The 20,256-nt window shown below is 46.0% G+C and overlaps 1 protein-coding gene across 1 annotated transcript in view; it reads right to left on the reverse strand.

The window, feature by feature from the left end:
* Faf2 (Fas-associated factor 2) overlaps nt 1-20,256 on the reverse strand; it is a 49,703-nt gene that overhangs the window by 2,813 nt on the left and 26,634 nt on the right. The window contains exons 7-11 of the mRNA XM_050171236.3: nt 19,796-19,881; nt 11,406-11,497; nt 3,989-4,166; nt 2,034-2,205; nt 178-321 (exon numbers count right to left, since the gene is read on the reverse strand). Coding sequence (XP_050027193.1) covers nt 178-321; nt 2,034-2,205; nt 3,989-4,166; nt 11,406-11,497; nt 19,796-19,881 — 672 coding nt within the window. The remainder of the gene's footprint in view (nt 1-177; nt 322-2,033; nt 2,206-3,988; nt 4,167-11,405; nt 11,498-19,795; nt 19,882-20,256) is intronic.

A 20,256-nucleotide genomic window follows, 5' to 3' on the forward strand; every position in this document is an offset into this window, starting at 1 on the left:
GCATGACGGCATGAGTCATTCCCACATCTTCCAAATTATACATGCTTGGATTATTATTATTATTATTATCATTATTGGAAAAGGAAAGAAGATGCAGAAGTGTGTACACTTTCCCTTAACCGAGAAAAAAATGCAATCGCTCCTCCACCCGCAACTGCAGCGGTCAAGTATACACACCTTGAGTGACTGTGACCGCCTGAACCGCCTCTCGAGACGTGTTCCTGTTGGCAGCTTGATGACGAGATGAATGCTTCCAGGGTCTGAATCTGGTGGCTCTTCAGGAATCTGGTCCACCAGCTCAAGCTTCATACGCTGAATCTCCTACGAGAGAAGAACTGCTTCTTAAAATGACTTCGTGACTCACCTCCCTTTGCATTAGGTCACTCAAGAAAGTGATCTGTCCTGTGCACCTCCTTCCTTTAAGTTAGAGTACAATGAACACCGATTTGGGTCCCGATAACGTAAAACTATTACCCTTTGTTTTTATTCCAAATCCACCATTAGTGCTCCGTGATGGGTAAAAATTTCTTGGGCATGGACGGCCCAAAAATTTATTTATAATCATGTGAGGGCTAAGGGCAGAATTGGAATAAAACCAGAGAAATAGTTGACTTTGGTTAATTCGACCTTGATGGAACCAACAAAACTGATCTAATTATCCGGCAGATCAAATTAAACAAGATGCATAAGAATTTTCAAAACATGTCGCCAGTTCATTTTGCAATATTTCCAAGAACCTAACATGCCCCTAATCACAGGGACGCCCATGTTTTATGTGTCTGAAGTAGAAAACTAATGTAGAACTTACATTAAACTTCCCGAAGAAAGCAGGAATCTACCATGTACCAGAGTTTTTTAGTAAGAAAATATGTGTTGCACAACGGTAGCCGGTTTCCTAAAGTCAGCTTTGCCGCAGTACAATTGTGTCATGCAACAAAGCATACGGATGCTTCAAAGGCAGTTTTGGTTGCATGCCGGATTGCGCCCCGCAGGCAATTTTCGGCCCAATATTCTTTTAAAGATACGTGCGCATTGGAATCACGTAAATACCGTAATCAGACGTCGAGAGCTACAGTTCTTGCTTGAAAATCTTCCTAGGGCAGGCTGAAAACAGGCATTTTTGATGGAAGATTGACAAGTGTGCAACGCACTCCCTGTTCCCAAAGCTCCGCCGAGGCTGGTGCGGCCACTAAAGGGGGCGCTAATGGAGTCACCATAGGAGTCAGGCACATGCTGACTGGTCAAGTTCGAGTTACCTGGCAAAGGCCAATTTCAGGATTGAAATAATAAAGTTCAGGCTTATAGAAGCGCATAGGCGCCAACCGGGACCTTCGGTAGGGATCAAGTTAAACAGAGTCGAATTAACAGAAGTATACTGTAGCTTTACGTTATCGTGACCTTGTTCTGCACCAGGAATACTTTCTTTTTAACATTATGCCCGTTCAATCTAGCAGTGTGTCCTCTATCCACTGCCACTTTTCCGCCTTTGAGGCTTCTTCAAGTAAGCACTCATATTTCAGCCCGAAAGGCAAGTCCTGGTAGGGTGCACTGATCACGCAATTTTCAGTCTGGAGCAGCGTCTCTTAGCCCACTGCCACCAGGGTTAATACGAAGTCCCGCTTCTCTGTCTTGACTGTACAGGAATACAAAAACTGAGGAGCCCTGACATCTTCCTTAACAATGCCACACACACAGGCACTTCAGTATATGGGTTGGTACCTCCCCTTCCCGCATCCAAGTGCACCACCTGGAATCTTTTCAACTGATCAACACGATCAAAGGCAAAGAGTGTGGCGAGAGGTCAGAGCTTCCCGAACTCAGACTCGCATCTTGGTGCACTGCTGTTATGAGACCTCAACAATTGGAAAGGGGTGTTTCTCTCCCCAGCCTGAAGGTGTCCCCACCTAATAGGTGCTTCGGGATGCCACACAGGAAATTGTCGCCATGGGAGCGACAATACTGATATTCTCCTCAGTTTCGCTTCCCCACACAGTTGCGACGAATGAGGCTGTGGGCAAGCCACGCAGCCTTGCCTCTTTCTTCTGCTGTTCCTGAAGGGCGTGCTCCTGCTGGCGCTGCTGCTCCTCCTGCTGCCGCCTGACCTCCTCTAGGCGCCGCCGCTCCTTCTCCTGGTCAGCGAGCAGCGAGGCCTGGTAGGCCTCGTCCTGCTGCTGCCGCAGGCTCTGCGTCAAGGACCGCTCGTCCCTGCAAGGATTCAACCCCACTCTCACTCGTAACTTAACAAAATGTGCACTGTCTTAAAGAAGCACTCGATCCTGGATATATCAAATTTGAAGGAGGACTGCAAAATGTAGGTTAATATAGTATCAATAATATGCGTATGAAATATAACATATGCCCATCTCAAGCTTACCTGCAAACTCCATATGGCTCGGACAGCTTACTGAGATCGTGACAAGCAGTGACTTACCGATTTGTTCTTCCAAGGCTGTGTCGGATGCACAGAAGCTTACTTTTTTACTTTATTTTTTATGTACAAATGTCGCAAGTAGCTCATGATGCAGAATCACTACGGATGTTGGGGAAAAAAGAACCTCACATTAAATTTTAGTAAACATCATAAACTGTGCACGAGTAGCACCTAGAAAGTTTTTTCTTATTGTACGGCTTGCTTGTACACCATGTCAGGCCGCGTCCCCCATTAAAACGGCCCTGAACCACTTTTTATCAAAGTCGAGAAATGAACTTGAAGTTAACATTTTGCCGCAAGAAGCACTTCCATGCATTCAGCAGAAGCAGAGCTAGTGGCAAAGGTCCCTTTCACGGTACTCCCACTCCTTCTTCAATGCCCTGCACTGTGTTGACTATGACAGAACGGGGCATGCCCACAGCATTCCATGTACTGAACGTCACCGTGTCACGCAGTTCAAATTGGATTTCAGATGTTCGGATAAATGCCACTATTTCTGAGTTTGGCGCCTACAATGCGCCCGACGCAGTTGTCTTCAATGAGCCACAGTGTGCTCAGCAAGTGGATATGTCGCGGCAGCCGTGGTATCTACGCTACGTAGCAGACCGTAGCTACATGCAACTGTAGTGCGTACGCACAGCATTTCCTTTGTGCATGACAGGGCTTGAGTGCGTCCTAGCAATATGTGCTCCATTCTGGCCATGTTACATGGTGCAGACCGGCTTTGTCCTGCACCAGCTTGACTGACAGATAGTAGCCACATTCAACTTGTGCATTTTGAAGCACTACCAATAATAGCTCAATACGAAGCAATGTCTGCCAAGGCGTCTAGCCAGGAGCGGCCAGAAGTGACCACACCTGGCAAGCATGTGTGTGGTCTGATCTTAAGTTTCACATGGTCTGAGGCTAGTTGAGCATTTAAAACTAACTGAAATTAGCAAGACACGACGCCTACGACACTGATAAGCAGTGTGGCCAAAGTTTCACTCTCATGCGGGCAGGCATGGCCGAGCATTAGCAAACAATAGTAGGCGATAGTATGAGAGTTATACTTCCGGAAGTGCGTAATTTCTACCAAAATTCAAAAGTCGAATTATCGCTTACTTCAGCCTGTTTATTAAACTGTGCCAATAAATATACAGTGACAGTAGGAAGAAGCGTGCGGATCCACACACACCTTTCTTGATTAATGTCAGCCCATTGGCCAATAGTACCTGCACATGGAAACCTGCTTCTGTTAAAAAGAGCATTTGAAAAAAAAGTGACTTCGCAATCTGCTTCCGAGCTCCATGCACTGCGCATGACTGTAAAATTTGGCTATGTTTACAGCAGCACATGCTATCTGCAGACTACAATTTCTCACCAAGCTCAAGGGGTAGTTCAGGACCTTTTTAAATTCTTTAAATTCTTTCTTTGTGAAGAAGCTGCATAAGGTGGCCCTGCGGCAGCTATGGTTTATAATTAACTGTTCAATTTATCGCTGACAACCATCAAAACAGTAAGCCAGCCGAAAGGTCCCCAGCCAATGTGGCAAGGGACAAGCAGGGCCTTACTGACCTCTCCATGCGAGCTGTTATGAGGGCAGCCTCGTTGTCGGCCATGATCTGCTGCAGCCGCACAATAACCGTGTCCGGCTCCATAAGGCCCTCGAGGCGGCCGACCACCGTCATACGGTGGTCCCGCAGAACTATCATCGCCAGGAATGGGTACGTGTTCTCCCGCAGTGCCTGTGACACTGCATGAACACAAGTCGGGGCTCGAAGTCACAGCAGTTTTGGCAGAGTCAAGGAGACATTATACCATTAAAAATTGGAGGAGATCCGTGCAACTTTCAGCAGCTACATATCACGCCTAACCCTTTATAACGAGCATTGTCTACAGGCAACACACCAGAAAGAATTTTTTTTTTCTATCTGAAGTACCGTATTGAGTACAGAGTTCTTGGTTAAACGTCTTCTGCCAACACTAAATGACACGCAGCAAATGTCATTTGTTGGTTTAGAGTAAGAACACAGAACGAGAAAGAAGTTTGGCAGGCAACTCGCTTTCTTGTGTCACACACGTAATGTAAAGCAAATGAAATGTATACCCATGGTTCAAATATGGTGAGAGCTGACAGTACAAATTCTAAATGAAGCCATAGGTGGTTTGGAGGAAAGCCCATTTCTAGTTTCCTGCCTGTTGTTTCGGCTCTATTGCTGAAAATGTTTCAGCAAGATATTTCTTTTCTTTTCATGGATTATGCTTATTCACAATATATTTTGCACATTTAGATATACAATAAATATACCTTTTCTTTTTTTCAGGCAATTATATGTCTAGTGCAGGGTTAAAGTATCACTTAAAGTGCCCTTCACCACAACCTGTTGGAAAATTTTGGTGGTGGTGGTGGTGATGTTGAAGCAGGCGGGGTTAGCCCGGCATACATAGCCGGCAATTGTTCTGCCTGATCCTCCTTCGAGTTGAGATCAGGGGTGTGTCACCAGGTGTCGATGAGCCCCGTGTCTCGCAGGAAGGCTATCAGCAGTCGTTGCACTCTCTTCCTGAATGCCGCGGGCCCTCCGGGGAAAACAACGTCTTCAAAGGTCCTGTGCGTGAGACCGCTTTTTTGCAGGTTGTCGACCAACGCTTTTCTTTCTGTGTCAAACTGTGGGCATAGCCAAATGAAATGTTCGATGTCACCAATGTCACCACAGAAAACACAGAGTGGGGAAGCGCGAAAATTTTTTTTTATACACTGCAAGTTAAAAGCAGTGTCTAGAGAGTGTTCTACCACACACAAACAAAATTTTTTAGAGGGTTTAGCAATAGCGGAGGTAGAAGCAAATGAAATGCTGGCGTGATTGTGCAAGACGGTAGGCTACCCACTCCACAGCAGAGAACCCCCATCAACTCAAGCAGCATCCCACGCCTCCTCCAACATGAGAATCGAGAGCCCATATCACATCTACATCACTCACCCAGCCTACCACCTTTTTTTTTTTTTCTCTTTTACTGTGATAGCAATTATATGGACACTCCAGATGCATTTCTGCCATCGGCATTGGCGTGAGGTTCCGTATAAAGTCCAAGGACGATAAAATCGTTGCCATGCGCCGTATGCCGTACATGCGAGTGAAAGCGTGTGAGAGTGAGCCGGTGAACGTGGCTCACCCTCTCCTGTGCAAGGCACAGGGCTGAGGCGAGGGAGGGGCATTCTTTCTCGACAACTGCTGCTTACGGCACAGCCATGCAGGTGCCATATGTTGAAAGCGATCTCCGACGTGGCCAAAGTGCACGCCCGCATGGGCCTCACCTTCAAAGCGATCTGTGATGCCTACAGACTGTGCGTAGTGCCTGTAGCTTCATATGTGCTGTGCTTTCCACGTTTAGTTCATGTTGAAGCGAGAGATGCACAAATGTGAATTCAATCACTGCTGCAGCCTCGATTCCTCACTCCAGCATTTTGACAGCGAGTTTCTGCGCTCATCAAGCTAGATGTGTTCACGTTTACCGGTGCACACGTGACACCGTGCTTGTTAATTTAGTTAAAACACTTTGACAGGCTAGTTCGTTTGAATTCATGATAGAATGTCTAAGCGCGACTGAACAAGGACATTGAAAGAAACAAACACACAGAGACAGAGCGGTGTTTCCGTGTCTGTTCTTTTTTCTACATCCTCGTTCAGTCGCACTTACGCATTATATCATAGTTAATATACAGTTAACGACTGAATTTTTGGATGCCCAAGTTTTCGGACATGCCTGATATTTCGAAGGTCTTCGCGGCACCGCCACGAGCCCCTTAGAATCAATGTACAAGGACATCTGAGGTTTCGGATGCTCGAACCCCCCGCCGTCCAATTTTCCGGACTGTTTAACGCGACGGAAGGTCCTTTGGCTTCTCGCGCAGCGCCCTTGCAAAGGAAATCGACTTGCAGCCGAAGCATATCACTGCTTTGAACCACAACTAGCCGAATCTAGCTGTCACACACCGATTTGGTCTGGCCACGCTGGCTGTGTTCATCGCCGCACTTCCGCCTCCGGCGGAGTTTCCGGAGCGGCACCATTTCGTTTGTTTGCACAGGCATGCGCAGGCCACGTTTTGGCGAGCGTGGTGTGTGGTTGTGCTGTTGTGTCAAGTGTGCTCTGCGACGCTAGGCCTAGGTGCTTCGACGCTCGTCAGCGAACTCCACTGTTCGCAACTTGAAGATTTCGCTCGCCTTTGATGGCCCCCACTCCGTCTTCGTCGTCCTCGCCAATGGCATCGAAGCGCGGAAAGCAGTACCGTCGGTTTGTTGTTGACAGTCTGTTGACGCTGACAACGAGCTCAACTTCTGCGCACAACTGACTGACGAGGAAATAGTCCGTCAGGTTGTGGGGGATTCAGAAGCCTCCGATGTTGAAAATGAGGAGCCAATGCCTGCGCCGCCTACAAGCGCCGAGTTGACGCGAGCACTGTTGACTCTTTCATCGGTGTACAGTGCTGACATGACCCTTGCTCAGATCGAGGCGAATATGATCGCATGCAACCGGAACGCCGTCCAAACAACAATCAACAAGTTCTTCAAGCCACTGCAGCAATAACACCAGCTGCCCAACGATGCACATGTACATAATAAACCGGCAGTTGGCTGCATAGAGTTATTGAATGCCTCTTTTTATAGCCACTTCACTGATGCTTTGGCAGGGTTTCGGAAGCCCGGTACTTCGCCCTTTACCTCCAGATCCGAGAAAAAAAAAAAAAAGAAAAGAAAGGTTCGTTTTTTGCATGCATTCATTTTTTCGAACTGCCTGAATTTTCGGATGTTTTTACGTTCCCTAGAGGACCTGAAAAATCGGTCGTTGACTGTGGTTAGTAAGCGAATGTTTACATGTTTATACGGCCAATAAAACTACTATCGTTACTTCGTATAGCTATGTGCTAATTTGCTATTGCGATTGCTGCTTTGCCTTTCAGGTGAAACTGCAACTTTTTATTGGTTCAATAAAATGTTCGTTATCTCTGTCTCTCTTCCTGTGTACAGTAGACTCCCTTTAAAGGGATACAGAATAAAAATCCAAGAATATTGAGAAAGCACCACAACTGCATTCCTAAGGCACGATTGCTCTTGTATATAGTCATTATTTGTGTTATTTTTTAGTGGATGGCTTTATTTTTGACGCTCTGTAAGAGGCCACCGGGTCACACGCAACGCGCTTACGACAACAAGCCAGCGGTCCTGACATCACATTTACCTTCAGCAGCGATGAGGCGAACTAACACATTGCACCATGCACAATGCTAAGTTCTAGTGAGAATGATGGCATGAGCGGAGATTATGACTCCGCCTTCAATGAGGGACCTACTGAACGACTACACACGATAGAAGTATATGCGTACGATCTGTCCGTGTCATCTAGCAACAACGACGACGACCTGCCGCAGCAGTCCCCCTCTGCGGTGCCAAGGCAGCCTGGACCAGCGACGTGGTAAGCGTTTACGCTGCACATTGCATGGACACGCGTAGACCTTGAGAGATCAAGGGTGGCATCATACGTGGAAACCAGATATAAATGCGGTTCCTGTGGCTCATTTCACAAGCTTGCACCTTTCATTAATGAGAAAGCGAGACGGGAGGCGCACACCTCGTTGACAGTGTTGCATCCGTGGCAGTGCGCTCCAGCGTGGTCCAGTCACACAAACGCTTTGCCATGTTTGGTTACTTATGCCTCGGACTATGCAATGTCAGGCGACATAGGGAAATTACGTTCTGCTCAAAGATGTTTCCTCCACCACTGGGTCGTATGTTATGGCACCGCAGCTAGCGCATAAAATACAGAGAAACAAAGCTTTTATGCACAGCCTGCAGAACTGGCAGCTACAGGGAACACAAGTGGCGAGCAGGTAACATACCTATACCTCAGCTTGGCACGTTCCTTCTGTGCTAGCTAACACGCCCACTCCCCAGTTGTTTCATTGCGGAAGTGCGCTCCTTCCCTTGGCGGGAGCGAGATGGCACCATCATTATCATGTAGGCGATATCAATTTTTTTGTTTTGTTCTTCGTCTCTGCAGACAAAGTGAATTTCAAGTCATTCGGGCAAATTTGGCCAAATGTCTGGCTCAGAACGTCGTATAACCAACAAATTACTGCCAAACGGCACCTCTGTATAAAACTCCAGCGGGAACAAAGCAGTAGTTTACAGGAGAAGCATTTCGGCACCTTGTGCGCAGCAGACCCTCGGCATTCTGCGGCATTGATGTGGCTGCTCCTCATATAAACCACAAGACCACAAGATGAAAGACGAGATTCTTGAACAGTTCACATGAGGAAGCGGTACGATTTGCACAGACTAACAACAAAGCAAACATGTTGCAGCAAACCTGAAAGTGGCCCTTTCGCACGCTCAGTGTGAGCGATCGCTCGCAATGGGCGAGAAACAGTGAGGCAGGTAAGCGTGACATGATATCCGATTTTGTCAGAGCCTTCAGAGGAGGCCACTAGGTGCGGCGATTTGAGAAATATTCATTAAAATAATTACTTTTTGCTCATTTCTGCTCAGAAAGAGTGTTGTTTTGGTCACTCTCGGTGCGATAGCTATCATTGGAGCCAGAAATTTCGGTGACAAATTTTTTATTCTATATCCCTTTTAGATGAACTTGAAGGGATCATGAAAATTTGTTAGTCTTATCAGAAGAATAATTGGCAACGTAACCAGGTGCATCCAAATATCTTACTTCAAAACGGTAGATGAAGTAGACTTAAAACAGGGGGGAAGTGACATATAAAGCACTTATTTCACTGAACTTCATAGAAAACAGTTTTCAAGTGGTACTCTTGCTTAGTTTCATCCAATGCATGATGGACATTTGGCCTTCTGTGCAAATCAGCGAGCAGCTGCAATCGATGTTATCTCATCTAATGACCTTAAAAATCCTTCTGTGCCTGCGTGCTGCTGGAAAAAGTTCACTTAGTTCAATTAGAATCAGCTAGCACAAGGAAAGAGTAATTGGAGATCTCTCAGAGAGGCCTTCATCCTGCAGTGGACATAAAAATAGGCTCATGATGATTACGATGACAATATACCTAGGCATTACAACACGCAATCAAAATCCACGACGTCACAGCTGGTGCGGGAATTTCAAGTCTGCATTGTCACCCCTTTTCTGCCCTACCAAGCATTTTATCGCAGTAAGAGTGGTGTTTTTGACATTGTGAAAGGGTGATCTACTAATACAGAAGAAATCATTTTTCTCTTCAGTGTCCTTTTAGTGCAATACAGTGGAACCCCGTTCATACCTTTTTCACCGGACCGGGGGAAAAAAAACGTAACAGCCGGGAAAACGCAACAGTGAGGAAAGCTCCGAAAATGAATGAAAAAAGTGCAGCTTCAACAAGACAATTTATTTCCACAGAGTGCGCTTAAGACTTTAAAAAGTCTAGAATGGCAGCTTGCTGTTTCTTTCGCTCGCTAGAAATCACCACACGTTTCTCAATAGCCTGGAAGGCCGCACTGCTGTCAGCGTCGCTGTGAGGTGCGACGTACCTGCGGAGGAGGTCCAGAGCCGCGACGGCTTCTCCAAAGCTAGGATTTGGCAACTCCCTGGCATCATGCGGCTCGTGCTCCTCCTCGTCACCGCGCCACGGCAATGGCAACGGACGAAGGAATATCCGTGGGAAATTTGGCCCTCTTTGGTGTAATCATGCTAACATGCTAACGATTGTTTAGTATTGCTGCGGAGCGCGGGCGTCCGAGCAGCCCGGTTGCGCGCGGCGCAGCGTGGTTTCGCGAGAAATGTAAACAAGAGAGGAGAGCTGGCCCGATAGGCAGAGCAACGCCATGAGCAACGCCAACTTCCGGCTTCACTTTAGCTTCACAAAGAGTGACGTCAGGGCCTCTCCAGAGTTTCCTTCCTCTGTGAGTCGACCCGTCCAAAAAACATGCGGTGACCATAATCACAGTGATGATAGTGAGAGCATTTTTCACGAATGGCCACTTAGTGGTGGCCTGCGGCCTCTCGAACAGGCGTGCGGCTTCTTGCAGCCAGTTCTATAGCCAAGCCCGGCCAAAACTCGTCAAGAGCCAGAATGGCGGTTGGAGCGCGTTGCCTACTTTAGCCCAGGCGGGTTCGGAGTGCTAAGTTGCGACGTATCATGCGGGAACATTTGCACAGCGACTACGTAACAGCGGGGTTCCTTATACATTGGATCCTATGGAAGCTATACCGGGACCGGATGAAAACGACGTAGCAGCCGGGAAAACGCAGCAGTGAGGAACGTAACAGCGGGGTTCTACTGTAGTCCTGTGACAGCTGTTGAAGATTCAGTTTGTGTTTAACATAGCTTCTATCACTTGATGTCACTGCTGCTTGTGCATGCCCGCATAATCGATGGGTCCGAAAAATTAGGCCCTAAGATATCACTGGGCAACTGTACTATTTGTCATTCTTTTGAAATTGTTTTAGTCCGAAACTGTACCCAAGTGAAATAATCGTAAAATATTTGTCTCATACGACAAGCAGTAAAATCTGGAATCTTACAATAAAATAATAAAGGTTGGTAGGTATGCACACAGTATGATTCAGCATAATATACTACATATAATGTGCAATGAAAACACATTCAAAAGGTTTCCAGAAGTTTCATCATGTTCCGACAGCCAAAGTAGCCATCTTTCAGTAGTGGGGTACCACAAGTCCCCTGTTTGACTCTTTCTATCTCATTGCCTGTTTATGGCGACTCCAAGCACCACAATGTAGTGAGACGAGAGATTGTGAGGAATGAGACAGTATCAGTGCTGAGCGTGGCAAATATAGCTTTTCGTTATAATATCATGCATTTTGGCTAGGGCCATGGGCAAGCTTCTCAATGAGCAATACGATGGTGAGCACCCTAAGGAGTATCCAATAGGTCACAGTGACAAACCAATATAAATGTGCTTTGCAGATTATCATACTCTACTAGCGAAAAAAATATTTAAGCACACTATAGATGGATGAATCTTCCCCTTACCTCGGTAACCTTCGGAGTAGTTTACAGAACACGCCCAGAAAAGCATGTGGCCATTGATTAAGTCCACCAGTGGTTGGTACGACAGCACATCCCTGCGAGTAAAAGACAATTATGTACACACAATCAAATGGGTGAATGTGAGAAGCAATGAAAACTGGCGAAACATTTTAGGAGACCAATATAGTACCGGATTTGCCTAAATTTAACATTCAACGTTTTCTGAGAAAATGGGTTCGAAAGCTGCCTGCATATTACAATCGGGTACGACACCAAAACTATGTTTGCGGCGTTGGTAACAGCCTAACGTCAGAGCCGTCAGATGCAACGTCATTGCCATCACTAGATGGCGACAGAGCACATTTTTCGTGGAGGTGGTTGTAGGTTCATTTCGTGCTCGACTACATATGGGGTGGTATTCTCAGTCAATAACTTTCAGAGATACTATCACTTTCGCAAGATTTTATGGGACTCGGTGCTGGATGCGTCGGCCGTTGCCTCCTTTACTAGATGCCTGCGGAGTGGCTCGAGCTCCCAGGACAATGGGCCTGCCCTCAGTTGTGAACAAGCATCGTGAGGTGGCGTTCGCGACCGACACTATCATCACAAGTGGCGGGCGGTGCTGACGGCTTGTGACCCAGCGCATGGTGTTTACGTGGTTGGTACCGCGGTGAAAACACTATTGGCACAATCCTATCAGCGCCCTTCTTAACCCTTTGAGGGTCGAATTATTTTGAAAAAAACTTTCCCAGGTGGTCAAATTATTTTATTGCGGATCTTGAATCTACAAAATGTATTAAGTCGGGAATAAATAGTCAAAAATAATTAGGAACAGTATTTTGGTGTCGGCATCACTCAGAACTGCAAAATGTTCAATAGTATTTCCGAGCATGGTACTCCTTGAAACACGGGTCTACGCACAGCGCCTTATCGCAGTCTGCACACCTAAAATGCGTGTCTGTTCTCTTGAAGCGAGGAGTTGTGTTGGCGCACACATGCCATCTCTGCGTGCGGCTGCCTTGGGCAGAGGCCTGAGGCACCCTCTCGCGTAAGCGCGTTGCCGCGGAGAGCGAGAATACCTCGCAAACGGCACTGATAAGCAAGTGGTGATAAACAAGCTAAGAGCAGTGCCAATCAAGATAGAAATCAACTTCCGCCGCCCCTGCGAGAGCGTGCTGACAAAGAGAAAAACCACGTTTCGCGAGCCTCCGTTGCGATCACGTGGCGGAACCGAAACCGCGAAAGCGCGTTGCCACTGAGAGCGAGAATACTTCGCGAACGGCATTGAAGCAAGCTAAGAGCAGCGCCAATCAAGATAGAAATCAACTTCTACCGCCCTGCAAGAGAGTGCAGACAAAGAAAAAAATGACGTTTCGCGTGCCTCCGTTGCGATCACGCGGCGAAACCGAAACTGCCAAAGGGGCGTTGCCGTAGTCTGAGCGACGCGCTGAAGCTAGCAATCAGCTCTGTTTATCTCCCCAAGAAGGTAGCACCAATTTCAAACGCATCTTGTAAGTGCTAAGAGGTGGCAGTACCTCCTGATGAGCGTTCATCGTCATTATGGCGCGAAATTTCAAACGGAGGGTCGGAACCGTACCCGTACGGCGAAGACCTTGCGGGACAGAAAACCGCCGCCGTACATGTACGGCGAAAACCTTCAAAGGGTTAAAGGCTGGTTGTCTGGCTCTTGAATAGCTGTTGCCTGTAATGCCTGCAAACATACACTGAGCTATGATTAAGGTTAATGGCCTTTGAGATCAGCACGTACACCTGCTGAAGATTTCAGAAGCCATGCGAGGTAGTGCCCAGTGGTTCCGCCAGCCACATGTGGTGCTTGCAACCGATGCTAGTGGAGAGGAGAAAAGGGAAAGGGTTTGGCAGTTGGTTTTCTGCTCATGTGGCAGGCATCTAGTGAAGGAGGCAATGCGTCGGCATACAGTGAGATCTCATTAAGTGGGATATCATGGGACTGACAGAAATGTCTGAATTAACCAAATGTTGAATTACTGAGGGCATCAAGAAAACAAAAAAATATGGCTACTGCATCAACATGCATTTATTTACAGAATTAATCAGCAAATCCTGTTTGTATTATGCACAAGATAAGTGCGGAAGCTGCCCAATCCCAATTCACACATCCCAATTATTTTTTGCCAGTGATCTCTAAACAGATGGCCTGTCTATCGCAACGTAGCCAGCGCTCTTCATCCTCGACAGCTCCCACTGTGTTTGTGACATTGTGCTTGCAGCCACTGCACCGAGTCAAAAACGAAACCACGGTCTGCCACAACCGTTGCGGATGAAACTGCAGTCGCTATCGACGCGATCATGGATGGCAACTATGAAGTTATGAAAGAACGCGGCAAATGCAGTGCTTTGTGCAGCGGTAAACCCGAGAATGAAGGCTGTAAAAGCACAAATAGGCACGAACCATCCCTTGAATTATTTCCACTGATGACTTCAGCGATGTGGACTCGGCTGCTTCATTTCGATTGTTTGCTAGCGCCACTTTTGCTCTTTTGCATCGCACATTTGCAGTGCTCCGCACTCACTGCGCCCCGATACTTGTCCAAATGAACCGATGTGCGGCCAAATATGTCTGAATGAACAAGAGCTTGATTCCATTACGCAGTTCACACGGCTGCCGGGACCAGAGGATGAGTCCTGATTATCTTAATTAACGAGGGTCGAATCAACGAGGTTTTACTGTATACAGTAAAAGCTTGTTAATTCGTAACTCATTAATTTGAAATTTCGAATAATTCGAAGTAGCCACCGCGGTTCGTCCAACAATGTATCAAAAGCAATATGTAACACATCCCGCTAATTCACACTGAAATCCACACCGCCACCAGTAATTAGAACTCCGCGCCATGGTGGATGGGAAGAGTGCTAGCGCACGGGAGTAAGGTGGCATCCCTGGGTCGATTCTCTCCCTCTCTCAAGACCATTAAGATAAAAATGCAGATGTGGCACCGCATTTTCTTTCTTTTATCATTTTTACATCTTGGAGGCTATGCTCTTTCTCTATGAGGCATTCTACCGAGAAGCTGCACCAGGTAATGTCTAAAAAATGGCAGCCGTGACGTTTATCGGCGCTCGCAGTACCGAAAAAGCATGGCCTTTGAGATTTGAGCAGGGTTGTGAATGCGGACGCGCTCACACTACGCCGGACTATATATGCATCTTAACCGAGCGATTGTTTTTTTTTCCGACTTCTATTATTTCGAATTTTGTATAATTAGAATTTTCGTTGCATCCCCGCAAAAATTCGAATTAACAAGCTTTTACTGTACAGTCGCCAACCACAAGCGGCCAAGAAAGGTGTGCCGTATTCTCAGTTCATCACTTACAGAGATAGCTTAACCCTTTGAGGGTAGATTTTTTTTGCCAGATGCGACCGCCCAAGGTCGATTTTTTTTATTGCAGATTCCAATTCTTCTTAAAGGGCCCCTGAAATGGTTCGGACAAATTTTGTAAACGCGTAGCGTACAGCTTAAGTAGAACATTCGCACCACAATTTAAGTGAAGCGTTACGTATTAATGGAGCTACAAGCGATTACAAGTTACCCTCCTCCCTAGCCATGCTTTTTCTCCTCAACTCGTTCGCCGAGCGATCGGGGCTAAGCTCCCCCTTCACTGGCTCTGCGTCACGATGCGACGTCACATCGTCCACTTCCGGTAGTTTTGGAGCCCGCCCTCGACCGCGAGAAACCTCTCCGTTAGCCACTTGGCCGTCGACCCAAAGCGAAAGCTATCGAAGCAGCGTGCGTTGCAAGCATTCTGTCGTAGCGCCGAACGTGTCTGTTATTCCGGTAATCACACATTACCTGAATATTTTGACGAAACGGTGGAGGCATAAACTCAAGCTGGTGAATTAACTTTAGCGTAGACGTACGTGAGCTGCCTGATACGGGTGCCTGCCTCCACGGTCCAGCCACCCGTTGGCGCAGAGCTTAACCAGCCAAAGAAAGAGCTAATATTGCTCTAACCAAGTGTAAAATATTTTAAACATTTACAAAAACAACGTGTTAATGATTACACGCCTGCGAAAAATTTACACGAGCAGCAAAGAAGAATATATTTTGTTACTGCTACTGTGTGTGGTTGAGCTATATGCCACCAGGTGGCTGCACCGTGCAGACCATTCACATTTGCGCTTCTGTTCATGGCCAGGCCCTGTCCCGTTGCGCTTGCGTTTACCCTAATACCGGACTCGCGAAACGCTATTGCGTTAGTAATCTTCCGGTGTAAAGTGACGGCCGCAATCGCACAAATCCTGGTGCCGATCGGATAGTGGCAGTCCGATGCGCTGCAGCCAGTCAGCTCGTGTACTGGCTTGCAGAGGGACACGATGTCGCAGCTTGACATATTGCCAGTCGCTACGTCTGCAGTCCACAACGCAACAAAGTCGAATCAAAGCACTCGCGAAAAGACAAACCGATACTGACGGCGGAGCTCTCGTCAAAGACGGAGCACGTTGTAACACAAGCAGACGACACTTGCTGTGTGCCGGAAGTTCTTAAGTGTACTGAAAAATTGTGCTTGTGCATTCTCTCTATGTTACTTTCTTTTTATAAAAACAAATTAACTAACATTCCAACTATTACGAACATCATTTGTTTACCATAAAGTTTGAAAAATTATCGATCACGCGCCCTGGTCAGCCAATCCAATAGCTCGCCCCACTGACGTCGTATGGGTGATTTCGGTCATACGGGTAGGGGCGGCTTAAAATTACGCCGAGCAGTGTGCTGAGATCAGCAGCGATGTGCATTTTTAAAACCTTATAATGAATTACATGCTTTACGCAGAGCACTTAGATGTGTCAATTAATGACCAGAATGACCTACTCTAATGACTCAGTACGTTTGTAGAAAATCGTCAAAATCGTTTCAGGGTCCCTTTAAGGAATTATTTCGAAAAAAATTTACCGTAATTTTTCTAGGGTGACCGTAAAGTGAGAAAAAAATATTCTGCGTTCGTATATATGTACTCTTCATTCATGAATAACAACAATAAAAAAGGAAATAAGCATATAAGAATTGAAAATTTTATGCATTCTTATAGTTCAAGGCTTTGAAAATGTGCACACGAAAATATTTCGCAACTCTCACCTGTTCCTGCTCTTACCTAATATTTACGTCCATAGCGTAATCGAACTGCATAGGTGCATGCACTCAAGAAAACTGTGTGATTGTGTGCCCGTCAAAAAAGCAAAACATGTGGCAAACTTCCACTAATCTTCATCTTATCGCCAACCAGAGGCAACTAGTTTTACGAGTCTCAAAAAAAAAAAAAAACGCAACGGAAACGCATGCATGGCGGCATCCTTCCTATGCGCACTGCAGTGAGCACTAAACGAGTGAGAAACAAGCGGTCGCCCTTTGAGCGATTAGTGAGGAGACAGCCATCAGTTTTGCAAACGCAAGAAGCCGAAACCACCCACAGAACAAAACCCGAAACGCCGCCCGCTCGCGCACGCGCCAATGTGCGAGCGGTACTACAGTGAACTCTCACTTGAGTGAACTTCATGGGACCAAAGGAAATAGTTCATTTAACTGAAAGTTCACTAAACTGAATATTCACTAGACCAACATAAGACATGGCATACAGAGGCAAAAGTTTGAAGTGCAATTCATGGTGCAAAAGACATGGCATCCACAGTGTTAGAAATGTGTGAAATGGAACTTGTACATATCAACAAGTACAACGTTCATAACAGTTATAATGCTGCCTTTCTCACTTAGAAAAAAAGCCTGTAATCTTCTTCTGCACTTGTACTTTTAAAGCACAGGAAGTAACAAAACTGTCCAAAGAGTCAATGTTTTTGTATGCTTCTGGCACAGCTTGCTGTTGAGGCAGAAAGTCTCTCAACTTTCCAATGTACCCTACAACCTCAGTTAGAATTATAGGGCTTGAAACTGGCTTGGCAGTTGCCTCTTCTTCGTCTTCTTCGCCTCTTCTTCGAAAGAAAGAGACGACGACCATGCCGCAACTAGCCGGTCGAAAAAAACACACACCACGTGGTTTGTGGTGTCACAGATCGCCGCTTTGCTGTAGCGGCGTTGTAAGCACCAGCGATGTTACTTTGTTCATGGCCTCTGAGATTACATGCTTGCTCGTTTGTGCAAGTAATCTCGGAGGTCATGCCTCGTTGTCGTTCGTTTTCCGCGCCGCCCCCTTTGCCCCAGGGGCGCTGTAGCGACAGCGACGTTACATTACATTGCCGCTGGAGCGTCGGTTTGATGAGGGCGGGCATCGGTTCTGATCGCAAAAATAAGCCTTGATCCTCTGCGCGAGTTCGTGAAACTGAAATATTGACTGTTCCGAAATTCGTTTAAGTGAAACAATTTTGCATAGAATCTATAAGAAAACTGCCAGGGATTTTTAAAAAGTTCATTGTTCTGAAATGTTCGATAAACCGACGTTCGTACAACTGAGAGTTTACTGTATATAGACGCGTGGGAGTGAACTAGCGCTAAAACAAACCCTGCAACGAAAACCGAGAGAGGGAGGCGCGTGAGAAAAATTCCCTGTATTCCCACATAGTGACAGCACATGAAGAAAAGAAAAAGTTAAGAAATTGGCGCGCTCTATAAATGAACAGACGGCACCGTAAATATACGGCATCGACCGTTTTGGAGTTCGTTCGCGGCGCCATATATTTACGTCATTGACCCTCGAAGGGTTAAATTTTCCATGACTAGTGCAAAACGCATCGGCGTCTACGAGCGCCGGCACCTTTGGCACCATAAGAAGCATGCTATCTTTTCACAGTGTGGAAAGCTGCCACCTGTTGATGCGTCCATGCTAGTTACACAAAATAAGGCGAAAATTTTCAAAAGTGATTGACTGAAAATATGGCCCAAGTTTGTCAACACATCTGGCTGTATGCAGATATCCTTGCCTTTAGCCTAGACATTCCATGGCTGCAATATTCTAGCAATGCCTTTTCTGCTATTCCTTTTCACTCTTTCAAATAGAGTTTGCACTGCAGTATGCCATTTTACTTTAATAAAGCCTTTCTATAACCGGAACATTGAAACAGTTCCATGCCGACACACGAATTCAAGGGGGACAAGAAAAATATGTCAATAAGCTATATGCCATGAAAATAGCAAAGTTGTTATTTCTGCAAGTGGAAATTTATGATATCTGATCCAGGCACAAGGCCATGCTAAATCTCAATGAGAACATGGGTGAAGCAGCTAACACAGCACACGACAGAGAGAGGACAGAAACACCGTGACTGAAGTAGAGCATTGAAGGTTTAACACAGGTGCTACAAAATTCATACGTAGTTCTGAACATTCTCAAGCATGGAATGTAAACAGCACCTAGCTGCAAAAAGGCCAATTTTCTCTTTTATTCTCACCAAATTGTTAGCACTGCTTAATTGGCCTTAGTCCTTTTCTCAGTGTTGACGATTTGCATCTAAAAAAGAAAAATGAGCTGAGTATATTAGTGTTTTTATGTTATCATGATTGAAGCCACTTTTTTTTTCAATGGAAGTACAATCAAAAGTAACAATAAAAATTAGCTGATTTTACACATAAGTGTGATTGGGTGATAAGCGATGATTTCTTTGATGTTTACTGAAATGCCTTCCCTTCTTCATTTCTATGTAGCTCAACGCTCCAAGCTCAATGCACCCTCTCGTCCCATTTTGTTTACTTTGCGCTTGGATGCTTCTATCGCCGACTTCTTCCCTTCCTGCCTCTTCTTGTCTATTCGAGCTCATACCCATGCTGGAGGTTCGGCCAAGAGAAAGGAAGGAATGTTAACCAGACAATGTTCCCATACCCAGTGGCCCAATTTGTCTATTTGAGCGGATACCTAGTGGCAATTACCCAGTGGCCGAAGTTGTTGTATAATTGTAGCAAGACTTTTTACAAGGAGGGCTGCTTGTGCTGAAGCACGTTCACTTCAAATAACAACTGGGCTCAGCAGATATGAACATCAATTAGCACTTTGGCTTAATAGTTCTGCGGAAGCCCTCAAGGTGTAGAGAAGTAATAAAGGGAAAATGAGACATCCACCCAAACGTAGGAAATTGCTAGAAAGGAAACCCACACGGGTTCTTCGAAAAAAAAAGAAGCTTCGCAGTTGAAGCAAAACTCGTCCTGGTCTGGGTTCAAATCCAAGACCAGGGCAAATTTTTTTCAACTGCGAGGCTTTTCTTTCGAGGAACCCGTATGGGTTTCCTCTGTAGCAATTTGCTACGTTTGGGTCGATGTCTCATTTTCCCTTTATTAATCAATTAGCACTCTTCAGTGGTGGGAGGAGCGCAATAAGGGAGCAGGAGGGAAATAACAGGGAGTTGTCCCTCACCCCTCGATGCCCCTACACACCTTTCTACATCCCGTGGCTCTCTTTCGAGAGCAACTCACCTGCAAAAGTTTGGCGTGTCCTGGTGGTCATCGCCATGCAGGTAGATGAGAAGGAACTTCAGCTCACGCTTTGCATCATTCAGGGCCTGCATGAAGAGAGAAAGACAATATGCACGAGAAGGTGCTTAAATAATTCAAGTCTAACGCACATGTCGGAATCAGTGTGAAGCAGAGGTTTCATGAAGTGGTTACTTAAATGGTATACTACCAAATGTGATGCAATGTGTAATATGATTATACTTATGCATCAAACTAGTCACAACTTTAACATAATGAAGTATTTGTTTATGCACTACACAGTTTACAATATAAGGCGAAATGCAAACAGCAGTTAATGCAATTGCACACTGCAAGATGTTAACACAGTGATGTCACAAAGATGGTGATAAGAATGGTGAGGCCAAATGTGTGCCGAGAGAAGTGTGATGCAAAATACAGGGGTAAAGTTGAGCATTATTTTT

Source organism: Dermacentor andersoni, chromosome 6 (assembly GCF_023375885.2).
Source record: "Dermacentor andersoni chromosome 6, qqDerAnde1_hic_scaffold, whole genome shotgun sequence".
Taxonomy (NCBI): domain Eukaryota; kingdom Metazoa; phylum Arthropoda; class Arachnida; order Ixodida; family Ixodidae; genus Dermacentor; species Dermacentor andersoni.